General features: G+C 37.8%; 2 protein-coding genes across 5 annotated transcripts in view; both read right to left on the bottom strand.

The window, feature by feature from the left end:
* Window positions 1–10,089, bottom strand: part of LOC109999884 (cingulin) — a 33,698-nt gene extending 23,609 nt beyond the window's left edge. For all 4 annotated transcript variants that reach the window (XM_020655034.3, XM_065953714.1, XM_065953715.1 and 1 more), the window contains exons 1-3: window positions 9,879–10,089; window positions 8,523–8,701; window positions 2,273–2,494 (exon numbers count right to left, since the gene is read on the bottom strand). In XM_020655034.3, coding sequence (XP_020510690.2) covers window positions 2,273–2,494; window positions 8,523–8,632 — 332 coding nt within the window. In that variant the 5' untranslated portion in view covers window positions 8,633–8,701; window positions 9,879–10,089. The remainder of the gene's footprint in view (window positions 1–2,272; window positions 2,495–8,522; window positions 8,702–9,878) is intronic.
* A 4,522-nt stretch (window positions 10,090–14,611) lies between these two features.
* On the bottom strand, window positions 14,612–16,491 carry LOC109999882 (plasma membrane ascorbate-dependent reductase CYBRD1-like). The gene is made up of 4 exons (XM_065953313.1): window positions 16,256–16,491; window positions 15,758–15,966; window positions 15,391–15,545; window positions 14,612–15,258 (listed from the first exon to the last, which is right to left on the bottom strand). Exons 1-4 carry the CDS (start codon window positions 16,440–16,442, stop codon window positions 15,084–15,086), a joined length of 726 nt encoding a protein of 241 aa, XP_065809385.1. The 5' UTR covers window positions 16,443–16,491; the 3' UTR covers window positions 14,612–15,083.
* Between the last annotated feature and the right edge of the window lie 571 nt (window positions 16,492–17,062).

Raw genomic sequence — 17,062 nt, 5'->3', positions numbered from 1 at the left:
CTGTGAATTCATGCTGATAAACCCTCTTTTCTCTCTTAACTTTATTAATTACACTTCATATCATTATCACAATATCGAACAATACAATCGTACATCTTATATTTTCCTCATGACGTGTAGGTTTACGCGCCGTATCGCTTCTGAAGATGAAAAGTGAAATGAAAAAGGTTTTTTTTAAACATATTTTCCGGTGTATGGATCATGGTAGCAGGACATACTGTTATTAGAGTCTATGATGAAGACTATTTCAGCTCTCTCATTCTTTTGTAATTGAAGTGAATGTTAAAACATGTGGTAAAAAAAGAAGTAATACAATAATGAGTCCTATACTTATTTATCTAAATTAAAATGACTCACACATAATATAACTAGTATTACTTCTAGTAATATGTTATTAAAGTATTTTGTGCAGCATCAGATGTGCTCTGAAAGAAAAACTGTTACACCCGGCTCCCAGGTGTTTACAGAGCACAGTAATGAACTGAACTCAGTCCAGGTTTGAATATTATTCATGCTGGCATGCCTAATGGACTGAAACTCTGCTGAACTGTTCTGAGCACGGTTTGACTCACAGATGAACACATCCAGCTGCAGGCGGCTGTGCAGGTTCACTTCCACGCTGCAGATAACCACTGTGACTGTGTGTTCATCTGAATCATGCATCACACTGAATGTTCATGTGCAAATTCAGCCGGCTTACGCTATAAACTTCTTTCACAAATAAAAAAAAAAAAGGAAAATAAGTGTCAGTAGGCTGACAGCACACACAGATACGAGAGTCTGTAACACTTTACAGGTCGAGACAATGTTGAGGCCGTCAAATGCAGCTTGATGGAAATCAGAAATGGTATCGATAAGATAACTATTTTCTATCTTCGGCTTCTGTGCTAAGAAATGTGCTAAGACTTGAATCCATAGACTGTAAAAAAGATGGACAACATTACGGCTCTGCTAAAGTGAAGCCAAAACATTTGGAGCCACCCCTACTGGCTGGCTGCGGTATCGGTCGTACGCTCTTCAAAAATTAAATCCACAGATTGTTCCAGTTCCAGTTGATTTTTCAGTTCTTGTAGGTTGTGTATATTGTCATATATTCTATAATTAACAGATGTGTTATCAGATGCTTTTTGTTCATAGATCTAATTAGTGGATGACACAGTTGAATGCTTGGGATTGACAGCTGTAGGACATGGCAGAGATATTCGTTTCGCCGTGAGTTACCATCTGTTCACAGTGCGCTCGAGTAGCAGAGAGAGAGCTGAGCATGTGTGTGTGTGTGTGTGTGTGTGTGTGTGTGTGTGTGTGTGTGTGTGTGTGTGTGTGTGTGTTGACAGGAGGTGACACAGAAACTCTCCATGTGTGACCCATCTTTAGATAATTCCTGCAGTCTGTGCAGTCTCACCTCATACAGAGTGAACATCAGACATCATGATAATTAATTTGAACATGATCACTTCTCATATTCTACAGATGAGGGTAGTTTATCTGACTGCATCAACATGTCGTTAAAGGTTTATACCTGGCCCTCCATCAAACAGGTCAATGTGCACTTTTTTGATGCGTAAAGGAAGCTCATATTTCAATGTCGATGCCGTTGTGATTACTTGTGCAGCCCGAAAAGAAATGTAAACTACCTAAAACCTCAAAGCCATAGATTTCCAATCAAATTGATTTTTTCATTTGATAAAGTTGGCATTTTAAACCAGAATGTACCAAAGCAGTTAGGAACTATTGGCTTTAGGTCAAAAGAAAAAAGAGGCTAAACTTCACACTTCAGGAAAAACAAACATTTCAATAAAAGGAGTTCAAAATCTTTTTTTTTTCAAACATTTTATGTTATTGCACTTCTTCCACCACTATTTTTTTTGTAAATTTTATTTCATTCAAACAAACAATAAAGTTAAGAAAAACAAACAAACAAACATAAAATCTCAAATTTTGAATGAAAAGGAGCAGAAAGAAGACTAATCTTATAATACCTGCCCCTCTTTCACAGAGCATTAATTAAAACAAAACAAAACAAAAAAAGTGTCTTTCTCTCTTTCATGTTGTGATCAGAACAGAAACAACACAACAGCCGATTGCAGACTTTATTCTGCACTATATCCTAATGACTGTTTTGTAAGTTATAAGTGCTAAATCCATCTCTCCGGAAGCAGAGTCAGACTGAAATAACCTTTATGTCAGCCTCTCATCCTGAACTTACACATGTACACACACACACACACACACACACACACACACACTGCACTTTCACTATCGGCGCCCTTACCTGCTCTTCTCGCAGGAGGAGCAGAGCCAGGCTTTCTCCCGCTTGCTGTAGACCCGGCAGGCCTTGCACACGTTGTACTTGCAGTCGTGACACTTGCGCTTGGGGTTGAGCAGGAAGGTGAAGGGCGAGCAGCAGCGGATGCAGCAGCGCTGGTTGAAGTAACCCTGCCGTGACAGCAGGAGGCAGCGACTGCCCTCGTCGTCCAGCTCCTGCTTCAGTTCACTGAGGGGGGAGAGAGAGAGAGAGAGAGAGAGAGAGAGAGAGAGAGGAGGAGATGGTTAGAGGGGGACAGATAGTGAGAGCAGGGATGTGCATTTTAGAGAGGGTAATATGAAAACAAAGGGTCAAAAAAAATCTTTAATTCTGTAGTTATGTGTTTCAGTAGGTTGGATAGATCAGTCATGGGTTCCCTAAGATAAATCGGATGAATATTACAACGAGAAAATGAAATGCATAAAAAAACATAGAGCACGACACACTGATCCTCGGTCTCCCTTTAATGAAAATGGAGCAGAAATTAAAGTGGTTTCACAAAGTGGGTCAATCCATCCTTTCCTGAGTATCATTTGAAGGTAAATGATGATTGAAAAAGCTGAAATGATCATTTATAAAGATATTTTAAGCTGAGGATTTATCATGTCATTCCCCTTTAAAGGCCGCCTGCTGGTCTGGTCTATCTGCAAGGTTTTTTTTCACCTTCAACTGAAATGAATGCATTCAACACATCTAGTAGAGCATCATTAAGAGTCATGTTTCTGACTAACTGACAGAGGTACTCTCTTTTAGCTCCGTTTTTGGTCTCCTCCATCTCTGAATGACACACAATCTACTAAATTCTCCTCTATGTTCCCCAGCAAGTAGCTAACTCTGTCTGCTGTTTGACCCCTAGCAGGAAGAGTAGAGCGGATTTATAAAGCTTTTGTACTCTGACGGACTGCAGACAGACAAAGACACCAACTAGCATGTTGTCACATTGGATCATTTTGAAGCTTAACGGTCTGATATGTCGCTCAAAGAGAGTATATTTTAAAATCCATCCATTAGGTTGTCAGAAAAACGTCGAATGAATGACAATGCTGGACGATAGCTTCATCATATGAAGTGTTGTGTATTATGTGAAGTTATCCGATGATGACATTTCAATGCTGTGTTCACCGCTTGTGTCAAGTTAAGTTGAAGGTCAGATGGCTTATTTTACACGTTTGCTGAAATATTGAATTAGCTTCAACCTACAAAATATCAAACAGTCAACACAAAGTCCATTTAGTAGATGATGAAGCTGAAGAACATAACATTCATCGACAGTTTCCCAATGCCATTTTAAACTAATCTAAGAAGTTCATTGATATGCTCACAGTGGACAAACTGGGAATAAAGACAGTTGGCCCCATGACAACAGTATTTTTCAATTACAATCGATTTAGACATGAAAACATTAAATGAACCCTCCTACTGTGGAAAAATCCTGGATTAGGAAAAGTTTTTAGGCTGTTACGAAAAATTAGAGCGTTTGCAAATAAGGAATTATTTTATTCTGTTCAGTCTTTCCAAAAGCGATGATGAAATAACATCTAATCATTGTTTGTTTGGTCATTCATAAATCCTTCCTTCTAAAGGAGGAAGGAGGGCAGCTGACGTGATCTAAGAAGTAAACTGATTTCTCTCTCTATATATATCTAAATTGATATGTTTTTGGATTATTGGGACAGCTGTGAAGCACAGAGGCATTGTGGGTACATGAATAGTAGAGGTGGGGTAAAAAAATCGACAAACAAAAAGACTAAAGTGAGGTGAATAGAGATTGATTTTATCTTATTTGACAAAACAGTTCTTTATTTAATTTAGTGTAGTGGACATAATATGCAGCGACCATCTTGTCTTGTCTTTATTATACATATTTTCTACATGTGTTTGATAAATGCATTTGAGGGATTAACGCAATAAATGTGTATATTTAAGTCTATTTAGCGCTACAGATTGAACATAGATCTAAGGAAGTTATCAGCCGATATATCGGCATCTGATTTTTTCCACTCCCCTTTGTCGGTATCGCCCCCAAAAATCGCATATCGGTCGGGCCCTAGTCTGCATATAGTGAAAAATTATTCTCATGATATCCCAACTCCCAAATTGACGTTTTTTAAACACACTTTTTTTTTTTGTCACAAAGGGATGACAAACAACAAAAAGGTAACAATTCAGATTGAAGAATCATAATAGTTGAAAAAATGTGTCTTCTGTTTTGACAGAACATACAAACATCACATTTATATATGACCTTTTTTTTTACTGCAAAACTCTATTGAGGAGGTTCTCTTATTTAAAGTGGTGTGTACACATAAAATAAATGTGAGTAAATCATGATCTTTTTTTTGTGCTACACATTATGTGACAGACAGCAGAATTCCTCTTCTCAGACACATTTCTCTTCAGTTGTGACAGCACTAACCTTCAGGCTACATTTTTGTTACTCCAAAACTATTCAAGCTGTGTCCATCAGAGGCCTTTCTGACTGAGAGACAGACGCCCTCTCACCACAACAACACGCAACATTACAGAAGGAAGAGTTAGAGTAAAGTAACGTCCATAATACGAGTGCACGGAGCAGTTCGCTATTAAAAACAAACCTCTGACTCAGCAGGACGAACCTGCAGCCATGACGTTAACAGTGAAGCAACAATCCCTCCTCATCTCTCTGAATCGTCTGAATACGTATGAAACATGATACATACATGTCCACTCTCCAGTATCTGCAGCTCTGTGCCTCACCGACCCTCGTCTGAAGGAGTTTTGTAGCTGGCGGCACAGAAAACAGAGCAAACATGAAGAAGCTCGAGCCGTGTCAGCTGCAATAATCCTCAGAAAAAAAAAAGTCTGTTTCTCTAAGATAAGCTGATGTGATGTCTGCGGATGTGTGCCTGCATCTGTGTGAAACCATGAACGTTTATGCTTCTTTGCCTGCTTGATTTTAAATTGGTCCATAGTGTTTGTTTTATAAAGTAGAATATGGTAATGTTGAATACGCATAATGTAGTGTCTTGATCTGTTGAGCTGGTTACGTCAAACTGTGAGCGTGTGTGTGTGTCTGTGTGTGTGTGTGTCTGTGTGTGTGTCTGTCTGTGTGTGTCTGTGTGTGTATGCCTGTTGGCATCAAATAGAAACACGTGTCAGCAATCCCAAATTGGTCAGGTGAATTGGCAGTAAACCAGCTACTGTTGCTTTCTCTGTGTAAAACGTGTTTCTCTGCTGAAGGAATTAACAAAAGAAACTAATGATCAATTGTAGTTTATCAGTACCAATATATTTATAAATTATTTACGCACACTGTCAGTCCGCTGCCACTTAAGAAAAATAATGTTCAGTTAATGAAGAAGATCTAGCTCAATGTCATGAAACTTTACATAAAGATTAAAGTCCCATTAAACCATAAAAGTAGACGACTATTATTAACGCTATGTGTGTGTTATTGTCAAACTGTCTGAGATGTTTGAGATGCATGTCAGGATACATTTTAATTTCTTGTGTTTGAAATTCAACTTCTTCACAATCGGATAAAGTTCAGAATCAAAATCTTCATACTGTTTAAATGGGCTGTGACAACAACTTTGTCAAATAAATTCATCTCATTAAGACATCAAAGAACAATTCTGAAACTAGTACTCAATGTAATACAAATCAAAACAAACTGAAAAAAATGGAAGGCAACATTTGTCCTTTTTCATGCGGTTTTCCACAGACGCCCAGTATGCGTGTGTGTGTGTGTGTGTGTGTGTGTGTGTGTGTGTGTGGGTGGATGTGTGCACACGAGACAGAAACACATGCTTGCAATCCCCTAATCATCAGGTGCATTGGCAGGAAAATGGCTACTGGTGCTTTTCCCAGAAAACGTATCAGTGAGCGGGAAGAATTAACAAACAAAACACAGTCAGATTGTGCTTCATTAGCCACAGAATTATTTAGCACAAATTCACTCTCATGACACACTCAGTGTACTGCTGGATTCACTGACTGTTTCTTTAATCTATCTGCTTGAACACTCTATCGTATATTAAATGTTCACTTTGACCTTTTCCCGGAGTTTCTCCTTCCAGCTACCTCGATTGTTTTCCACGGTAAGTCCAAGTAAGCTGACGTGAGAACACAGCAGGAAATAATCAGGAGAATTCACCTCGAGCGAATGGGACGGGGCTGGTGGTGACATTTCTATCCTGTGACCGGTGCACGGCTACTATCACCATGTATGTGACTAAACAGCTGCAATACGTTTTCTGTTCGACAGATTGATCTCCTCCACTCTTTAGTAGGTGCTGTGATTCAGTCTAACTACACCTAACATTGATAAAAAGGAAAATATATTCTAATTTTAGCGTCGTATAGAGGACTTGGTTGCACCATGTGCCACTTCCCTGTTGTTCTTTGTCATTTCTTGCCTCTGGAGAGTGGAGACCCCCCTCCCGTCCGACAGGGTCAGTCTCCCGGCTGTGAAGTGCATATGTGAACAGATTTCAAGAGTGCATATGTATTTTTAAATTTTAAGGAGGTGTTTGCACATCCTACTATCTCATAAAGTAGGTGCATAGGGTGACAAACTATTACTTAAAAACAAAACACCTGCACACTACTCTTGCCAAGCATCACCAGTTCATTAGAAAGATCACAATGCTTCGTTTTTTTGGTGACGCTCGGCAAGCGTAGTGTGTGGGATTGCATATGTGAAAAACGGCTATAGTGTCAGCCACTGTTGTCATTTTGATGTCATGTCTTGCATCAGAGTCAAGTAATTGAAAAAGCCCTCTTGTTCTTCAAACCTTAAAAAACAACAATTATTGTGCATCAAAACTTCAAACCCCTCTTTCAGCCAAATGTAAGTGTGAGTCTCTGCACACCTGGAGCTGTAAACAACAACAGGATTATCTCCAAGTAAGCACACTGCTTTCCACATTTTAAGAAAGAAGAAAGCTCACCACTTAATCGCTTTTGGTCACATGGAAACTGAACCAGAAACCTTCCTGTTAACTCTTTTTGAGCTTCATTTCAACAGCAGAGGAAAATTATTAAGTAAACACAAAAACAGACTGAATAAAGACATAATACTTATGTTGCTGTAACTCTAATTTTACAAGTGTTTCTATGAGTTAACATTCATTAATTCACCTTGGAATTTATGACCATTAAAATCACAAAACATAATCGACCACTGCTTCCAACCTTTTCTCTCAGCTTGGCGCCCTAGAAAAAGTTTCAGGTAGTGGCCTTTAATTCTGTCTACAAGTTCTTAGCAGGGTCATTTTAAATGTCGTCTTATTTGTTTATTCAAAATAATTGGACCCAAAGCAAAAAGTCTCGCAACACTGGGTCTGGCAACACTGGGGCTCACTTAAAACAGGTTTTTATTGGTAACAGGTTATTGACATAAAAATGTTCCTGGTCATTTTCTCTTATGGCAGAGTTCAGAACGTACGTCTCGAGCCAAATTCAACATTAGGACTTCCTGTGATAAAAACTCGCCACCATTACCGGTGAGTCTATTTAACAAGTTGTTTTATCTTTTGATTTGGTTCCCAGATTGTTAACAGCCTTTTTTGATAAAGAAAGGACTGAATATTGTTTTGTAGGTCAATAACAGAAAGGGCACGAGGAAGATGTAAACCAGTAAGGAGGGAGAATGACATAATGTTGACATATCTAACCGATAACTAACTTACAGTGGTGAGCATTTCCAACTATTGTGTCCCACCATGTCCCTCTCAGATCAGACCCACATTAGCATTTAATTCTGTCTTTGTGTCCATGCATTTAGGGACTGACGCTTTGAGGAAGTCAGTCTGAGTACAACAGGAAAGGGAGGTGATTTCCCGTCCAGTGTTGTTGAACAAACTTGAGAGGAGAGGACAGAAAACACACACTGATGTTCACAAACGACTCTAATACAAACTATTCTCCCTATTATTAACAGATACTGAAAGTCAGTATGTTAATGTGTGATGTTATACGATACATTTAATTACACGACAACCTGCTCATCAACGCTCAGCTCATTATTTTAGATTATCTAAGTGTTATCAGTCCATTAAATGGCAGTTACCAGTTGTGATAGCGAGCATAGCTACTCAACCTCCTTGTCCGTTAAGAGGGCAGTTTTGATCCATTGTTAAGATGGAATGACTCAAGGTTACACTTAGAGCAAAGGTGGCATTAGACGTTTATCACAAGTGTCTAAAGCTTAGACCACAGATGGTCCAGGTCTAACCTGAGTCGCTCCTCCTCTTTCTTGCGTAGCTTCATGTCTCTCTGCACCACCTGCAGCACATGCTCCGCCTCATTGTCAGACAGCCCTGACAGATCCAGCTTACGCCCCATTGCTGACACACCTCCTCCTCCGACTGTCGCTCAACCCCTCTGACCAATCAATCAGCCCGTTGTTATCATCTATAAGGAACAAAAAAGACACGAAACAACACAAATCAGATCAGAAAATCTTTGTCCTGGACTAAAGTGTCAAATTGAAAAAGAAAACTTGAGATTGCATCTGGCTTGAACTAATACATATATATAATATAGCATACCTTTTTTTTAAAGTTTAGATTGAGTTTTAACTGCACTGCATTCAAATTCTGAGGTGTCTGTTATTTAGCACATCCAAGGGAATCCAGTAGACAAAACACACTGGGAGTAAACTATCCAGTATGACTGATTTAAAGTGAAATGTCATGCTTAATGATTTTTGTTATTTTATTTTTTTAGAAATTTCAACGTCAGCTTTCCTGTCACATCTTCCTGGAGACTTGTGATTTAAATCCCAAATAAACCCCTCAGTATTAATGCTCATATAACTACCACCTTTGAAAATATGTGAGTGGGTAAAGTTGTAAGATATACTCAAAGTAAAATAAGATAATAGCTATTAAATACTGTTGTTCTTAAAATTGTTGTGAGACATTTCTTGTAAGGTGTTGTTAAGTGTGCAGCCAACGAAAGACTTTCCACATTTCTGTCTATGAAACATAAATCTCCTCATCTGTTCAGTAAACACGTTAAACTGAATTAAATGCAGTTTTACACCTTTATTAGACACAATAAGAGTTCAGAGCTGTGTCCTTGTAAGAACTCCAAACTCGTCTTGAGCCACTTACACAAGAAAATCAGGGGTATTAACACTCAGCAGGATTTGGATTTTCTGCAATAGCATTCCTGAGGAGGAAATCTCTTTCTTTCTGTATCACTCTGAGTCAAGAAGGAAGTCCAGACCCACTTCTCTATGACTGAAGCCTCCATGACAGCAGATCCGTGAGTCTGCAGGGAATTACAGAGGATGGAGCTATATGCTTTTTTAACTTAGATTTACCAAAGCTTTAATGGAGAAATATCAAAGCCATAGCAACTCATTCTTCATGTACTTCAACTATGTAAACATGAAAATGAAAACATCCAAACTTTAATCAGTATCAGAGAGAGAAGCCACCTTACTCCTACGGAATCACAGACTAAAGTAACAAGCAAAAAATCAGGTACTGATTTTAGGGAGGCTGCTAAACAAAGTATGGATGTTATTTCATTTTTCAATCGCTTCTCTTACATGTTGTGTAAAATAAAGTGAAAAACTCACCGAGATCTGCCACCGGTGCACCTTCAAGACCATACAAAGGGAGGGGAAAAGCGATTCTATAATCCGTGTATCTCCTGGAATGAATAATACGAGAACCTTCGCCGAAAATATGTACAAAAAAACACAAAGTTACAAATTAAAGCCCCATCTTTATATCTTGTCCTCCGTACTTCAGGTACAGGAGAAGTTTCTAAACAGGTCTGATCAGTGCAGCCAGTCCAGGTTTCTGAGAGAGAGAAAATCAGGATCAGCCTTTCTCCTCTGAGTTGAGCGGATTAGGCGACGTGGAAGTGATGAAAGTTTGTGTTCATAAATTTCACTTTTTATGATGGAAAATAGGATTTGACTACCTCGCTAATGCCTGAGCCTGATGACGAGTGTAGAGGACTTCTCTCTTCTTCTTTTTTTAAAGAAACGTAATGGACACAGATGTATTAGAGGGCAAAAAATGAATACATTTAGATCAGCGTTAATTACCAACATAACTGAAGGTGGGCTATAATTAACATGGACTCATGAGTGCCATAAATTATAATTGGGGGAGCTTTGAGGGCTTAATTGTTAAAAGAAGGAGCTGACGATTTTCTAACATAACAAGCATAAAAAATAACCACATCCTATAATAGAAATTAAATGCCCGTTCCTAATAAATATACAAGCACACAATTAATTCATTCTACTCATATAAAGTAGCCTACACAATATCAATCACCACTAAATAATAATTTTAAAAAAACAGCTACCACTCAAGACTGAAGTGAAATAAATCACAACTTAAACTGTGAGCAAAGAAGATATAATACAACAAATTCAAGTTAGGAACACAACAGGACACCAAAACAGTTCACTGTCAACTCAAAAGTCTTACTCGTAGTATTAATGAAGTTTATCAGTCCTAAATTTCACAAGGAATTACTTATTTTCCTCGACATTTGACATCTTGAACGCTACTGAAATATCGGTAATGACCTATTTACAGTTTATGGTCGTGACACAGTCTAATAAAGCTCAAACTTACTGTTTGTTTGTTTGTTTAAATTGATCATGGTAGTAACTAAAAACTGTACTTTACTAACAAAAGAGTAGTTTTAGACTAAAACTGTGAAAAATGGTGTGTTAATGTTGACCCATAAATGTTAACAAGCAGCAATCTTAAATTTTGAAAAGCAAGGTCAACGTCAACGTCACTGGACAAGAGAGCTGCAGCCTCTCTGAGGGCCACTAGTGGACAGGTGAGGAACTACAGTGTCTAAAATACAGGATAGGGTGTAGCAAAAAAAGAGGATATGGAGATGATTTACATCAACTTTATAAGAAGTAAACCTGTATAATTAAGGTTTATTCTTAAAGGGGATGAACTACAGTTTATTCTGTGCATGTTATCAGGTGTAAAGACTTATTTCAACACACCTTATATTGTTGAAATAAGTCACTGGGGTACAGTTTGGGAACTAGTGTTGATGTGTGTTCAGGTTGAAGCAAGTTTAAATTTGTCGATTCATTCATTTACATTTCACATGTCCACATATTCTTATAATCTATAAATTCAATGAATAATCAAACAAAGTGCATAAACTCAAATCAATTTTACAAATACTCCGACAAGTTAAAAAAAAAACTTGTATGCTTGATCCACAAACCTGACTCAAAATTCAGACTAAGCTATGGCTCTACCTGGTGGTCAATGTCGGAATTACATACATATTTACATTACACTTTAAGTTACCTTATTTCATTATTACCAAATAAAATAAAAGCAAAAAAAACACACATTTCAGCTTCAACGTCAGATGTATTTTTAATTAGACAAGTTAATATTGTTTAGCCTATAAATATAAAAATATGTTTGTTTTTCTTTAATCTATGGGCCTATGCAACTTATTTGCCCTTGTCTACTATACTCTTGTGGCAGACCAGAATATGCCGTTACTGACCAGGAGGATGTGGACCTTTTAGGGAAACAAACATTATTTACGTTCAGTCACTCTTCCGTCTCCAAAATCTTTGCCTTAAAACGCACATATAAGACCATGTTTCTTTGTTCATTATGAAGAGGTGTTGTTTGTGCAAGAGTTTTTTTTGTGTTTGAAAATAATAGTTTACACTCTACCTCTTCAACAGACTTTAAAGAAAATGTTAGAGCACCTTAAGGAACTAAACTCTCCTCTCTTTATTAATCATCATATATTGTTAAAAATCACCACAAGACAAAATCACATCTGCATCAAATCATTTCAGAGAAACTGCTAAATATATATATAAACAAAGTCTTAATTATTAAAGACTGTGTCAAAAAGATTAAACATGCATTTATAAACACAAAATACTTGAATGTACGAAAGAAACTGAACCTTGTGGCACTCCATGGCTAACTTTGGTGTGCATAGAGGACTTATCATTAACATGTACAAACTGAGATCGGTCTGCTAAGTAGGATTCAAACCAACTTAAAGCAGTCCAATTTTACAATTCCAAGTAAATGTTCTAGTCTGTATATTAGGATCTGATGGTCAATGGTGTCAAAAGCAGCACTAAGATCTAACAAGACGAGCACAGAGAGAAGTCCCCTGTTTGAAGCTAGAAGTAGATCGTTTGTAACTTTAACTAGTGCACTCTCAGTGCTATGGTGGACTCTAAATCCTGACTGAAACTCCTCAAATAAACTGTTGTCATGGAGAAAGTCACACAGCTGATGAGTTACCACTTTCTCCAGGATCTTTGAGATAAAAGGAAGGTTGGATATAGGCCTATAGTTAGCCAGAGTTCCTGAATCTAGAGTAGGTTTTTTGAGTAGAGGTTTGATTACCGCTACTTTAAATGACTGTGGTACATATTGCCAGTAAAGACATATTGATCATATCTAATATAGAGTTGCTAACTAAGGGAAAGACTTCCTTAAACAGCTTGGTTGGGATTGGGTCTAAAAGACAGGTTGACAGTTTCGACTGAGAAATAGTTGAATTTAGCTCTGAAAGGTCGATTGGAGAAAAACAGTCTAGACTAATATCTGGTCCTGGAACTGTCTCTGCCGTATCAGACGTATCTGCACCAGGTAAGGGCAGGAGGTTACTAATTTTGTCTCTGATGTCTTGAATTTTGTTGTTGAAAACACTAAGGAAATCATTACTGCTGAGGGCTAAAGGAATACAAGGCTCAATGGAGCTATGACTCTCTGTCAGCCTGGCTACAGTGCTGAAATGGTATCTAGGATTGCTTTTGTTTTCCTCGATTAGAGAGGAGTAGTAGGCAGCTCGAGCGTGACGTAGAGCCTTCATATATTTTCTATGACTATCCTGCCAGAATAAACGAGATTCTACCGTTTTGGTCGAGCGCCATATTCTTTCAAAATTTTGCGACGATTGTTTTAGAGTACGGGTTTCTGAGTTGAGCAATGGAGCTATTCTCTGCCGTTTGATAACCTTCTGTTTTAGGGGAGTAAAGACAAGTAAAGACAAGTTGCTGTGTTTGTTCTTGTCCCTCATTAAATGTCACTCCCATACAGCCTTGATATGTTTCATTGATAGAGCTTGAGGCCAAAAGAGCAAAATTATCTGTTGCACAACCAAATATCGCCTTTCACACCCATTCTTTAATCTGTCTTTCCTCCTTCTAATATGAACTGAAAGATAAATCTGGTGACATTTTGAGGGGCCCCTACTCCTGGTTTATGAACCCTAAAGTAAAAAGCTACCTGGCATTGGATAAAATAGTAAAACCAACTTCACCTTAAGGAGCAACAGCTGTAAAAAAAAAAAAAAAAAATTGTCTCAGTGCTGGCGATCCACTGCTGCTCATAGATAAGAAACAAATCAGTAGACTATATATTCCAACATTTAAAAAAAAAAAGTTTCAATGGGTTTCGATGGCAGGATTTGAAATTGGGCTTTAAGTCCACATGTATTTCTACATGTTTGTTCTGTTGTTCTTGCTTAAAAACGGATTTCAGTAATTCTACCACTACAGTAGATTAGTCTCACTGCTGCACTCATTAACTCTAGTGATTTAAAAAGTACAGACATTCCAGTAAAGTGATAACCTAATATTTAAATAATTAAGTTACATTTTCCTGAAATATATCATCCTGTTTGTATTTTTTTTGATTTCCTCGAATATCTTATGAAATACGGTGTAATTTAAAATGTAAGGACCCAAAATAATGAATTTAACAACCCTGCAACTTGAGAGGTATATTTCAGTTACATTTTACAAGATGCAAATTTGACCTTCTGTGTGTATACTTAGCATATTAAATGCATTCACTCGGATTAAACTAATATAAGTTTTTATTATGTTGTCAGACACATAAATAATATTTGTCCGGCAGATGGTGATATCTGTTTCATGATCTCGATACTTGCCGTCTGTGGTGTCAAGCCTCGCCCACATCCGACTCCACCAGGTTCCGCCCACATCTGCAGCCAGCGGTTGTTGGAGGAAAGAGTCACTTGAGGTCAAACATGGAGACTTTCGACTTGTCTAAACCTCATAATTCAGCGGTAATCGTTTAAAATGAAGCGTTTGAAAATGAACTGAATGTTCTTTAGTTTATATTGGTTTGGTTTATGAAAGTACCAATATAGGCCGATATGTAGTATAATTATTTATATTGCCTAAAGCTCAGAGTACTAATGATGACTGAAATCACTACAACACAAGCTGCTGCTCATTCTTTGCAGGCAGTAAATATAATATGAACATATTTATATACATTCAAATAGTACAAGACTCAGGTGGAAGTTTCAGATTTTTTTATTTATTTCAGTGAGGTTCTGTTTTCCAAACATGTTTTTAATTCTACTCAACCCAAGAAACATGATAAAGCCTATAAATGAATATAAAAACAACATGACAATATATCTTTTTTTAACAGTTTAAATATATACCAGCACCATAATTTATAGCCTCCATATTGGGATTGATTGACACTATGAATATTCATGCATGTTTTTAATATGAAATGTTACCAAAAAAACAATCTTAATAAACATGAAATAGTTTTAGGTTCAAAGAAATAAAGTCATGAATAGAAAGATCAGCAAGCGTAAATTTCCTCTTTAGACAATCTTTAACCAGTTTAGACTAAACAAACATACATTCAAAGCATCTGCTCTTTATCATTTCTATTTGAATCAAAGGTCTTGGTAATTTGTTTGTTATCCCTCCTCCTCCTCACACCCACTCAACTCTCAGCTTCGACTTAACAGCTTATTTTATCTTATCCTCAAGCAGCCCACTGGTATGCCAAATTGGCGGGCCGGGGTGTTTCCAAGATTTATTAGTTGAAATCCAGAAGATTGCAACACCGTAGGCCACCAGCAACAATCCCATTACATTTGCAAAGAATGCCTCTGGTGGGGAGTCCGAGTACTTTGGGTCGTTCCTTAATGAGAAAAAAAAAAAAAAAAAAAAGAGAAAAAGTTTACACATTGTGAGGCAGCACATTCTCTGTTTACATCATGTCTAAAGTTTCAATTTGAACAATTTGAGGAATGTTTCCTGGGGTGATACTCACAAGCTAAAAATGAGTCTCTCTGTAAGGCCAATGAGTGACACACATATCGTGCTACCGAAGAGAAAACGTCCAAGGAACACATGGAGGGGGTGAAACGCTGCTTTCCAGGACTCTGGTGTGATTGGAAACAAGTAGATGCTGGCTGCAAGAGCAATCTGTTCATTGATGGAGACGGAAACATTTACTCTTCAAATATCTATATTGTTGTCACTATGACGTGGTGTTTCAGAAAGAGAGGATTTATCACAGCTTTAAAAAAAAAGGTTTGTAACGGTTGTTAAAAATACAGTAATGTGATTCCATTAGTTGCAAGTAAAAAATAATATGAGTACTCATTACAGTATAATCTGAAATGTAGTTTAAATACCTCTATGCCAAACAGTGAAACAACAGTTATGCCCAGCCAGCTGTGCAGGCTGAACAAATCCGGGAAATTGGAACCACTTTGGGAACCAAAAACAGCCTTGAGAGCCATTATGGCGCAGAAGAAGGCCAAGGTATTCAATGCCGCATGGATCAACTTCACAGATTCTTTGCTGAGCTGATGGGTCCAGGGGAGTCTGAAGGCAATGATGCCTGCAAGAGAAGGCGACTCGGGCTTAGTTGCAAACTCTGTTTATCAATTATGCAGATTTCTACATTTTGCACATGAACAAAGACATTGTTTTCATTAAGAACAGGCTCCATATCTCTATGCACATGTTAAGGTTTGAAAGGTGCATTTGTTGATTGCACTTTTAATATTAAATCAATGAACATTTTTTGTTCTGCTGGGTTCCTGGAGAGGACTAACCTTACACTATGCAACCTAAAAGCAATATACTTCTTAGCTGTTGCAATTTTTTTAAATGTAAAAAAGACTCACCCAGTCCATTCAAGAAAACAAATCCAGAGAGCTGCAAGACGGGATGCCAGTTGAAATTGGCTGGTCCTCCATCCCAGGCCAAACCATCTCTATAGTTGGAAACCCATCTCAGCACGAATATTATGGTCAAAGACCCGAATGCCAGGGCGGCCGACAGAGCAACCATGAAATGATTGTGGTTCTCCATCACTAGGCAGGCAAAGGTGTCCAAGCATCAGCAGGGCGCGACTAAACTGGAGCAGCAGTCATCACAACTATATAGATTTTAAGGGGAGGCAGGGCAGGACGGATCAGGTTCACATAACCTAAGGCAAAAGGTGTGCTGTAAATTTCGTAAGAGGGAGGGGAAAAACGGACCCTATTTTATTATTTCCAAGATGGAGACAGTTTGTTTTTTTTGCGACAAGGGCATATTGGGCTTCAGGAGTGTCTCAGGTGAAGCAAGCTGGGAAGATCCAAACAATCCTAAAGCCGCAAAAAACTTGCTCTCCAACCATGGTCCAAAATCAGTGTAAGAAATAACCCCCTCACATTTTAAAGTTGCAGTTTATGTGGATGAAAATTAACAAAGTCCCTTTTTTTCATCTTAAATAGACATCCTGAAATTACCTTAAAATATGCATGACATAAAAAATGTGAGGGTGTGATTTATGTTGTAACACTGCTCTAAAAACACACTTGTGATTTCGAGAAATTAATATTTAGTTAAAAACTGTATTTATTTTGGTCATTAATCTTAATTGTATTCTTAATATTTGCTTTTTTATGTTGCACCGTTGGCACACTCAATCTGTTTTTCTTCAAGCC

Source organism: Labrus bergylta, chromosome 4 (genome assembly GCF_963930695.1).
Source record: "Labrus bergylta chromosome 4, fLabBer1.1, whole genome shotgun sequence".
NCBI classification, from domain to species: Eukaryota; Metazoa; Chordata; class Actinopteri; order Labriformes; family Labridae; genus Labrus; species Labrus bergylta.
The sequence above is the reverse complement of the archived record's forward strand: the minus strand, read 5'-3'. Positions and strand labels throughout refer to the sequence as shown.

Excerpts from the sequence above, each read along its gene's own strand:
- LOC109999882 (XM_065953313.1), bottom strand. The coding sequence starts at position 16,442 with ATGGAGAACCACAATCATTTCATGGTTGCTCTGTCGGCCGCCCTGGCA. Across the intron at positions 15,967-16,255 it reads TGTTTTCTTGAATGGACTGG|GCATCATTGCCTTCAGACTC; the intron begins GTGAGTCTTTTT and ends CTTCTCTTGCAG. Across the intron at positions 15,259-15,390 it reads GAGAGACTCATTTTTAGCTT|GAACGACCCAAAGTACTCGG; the intron begins GTGAGTATCACC and ends TTTCTCATTAAG.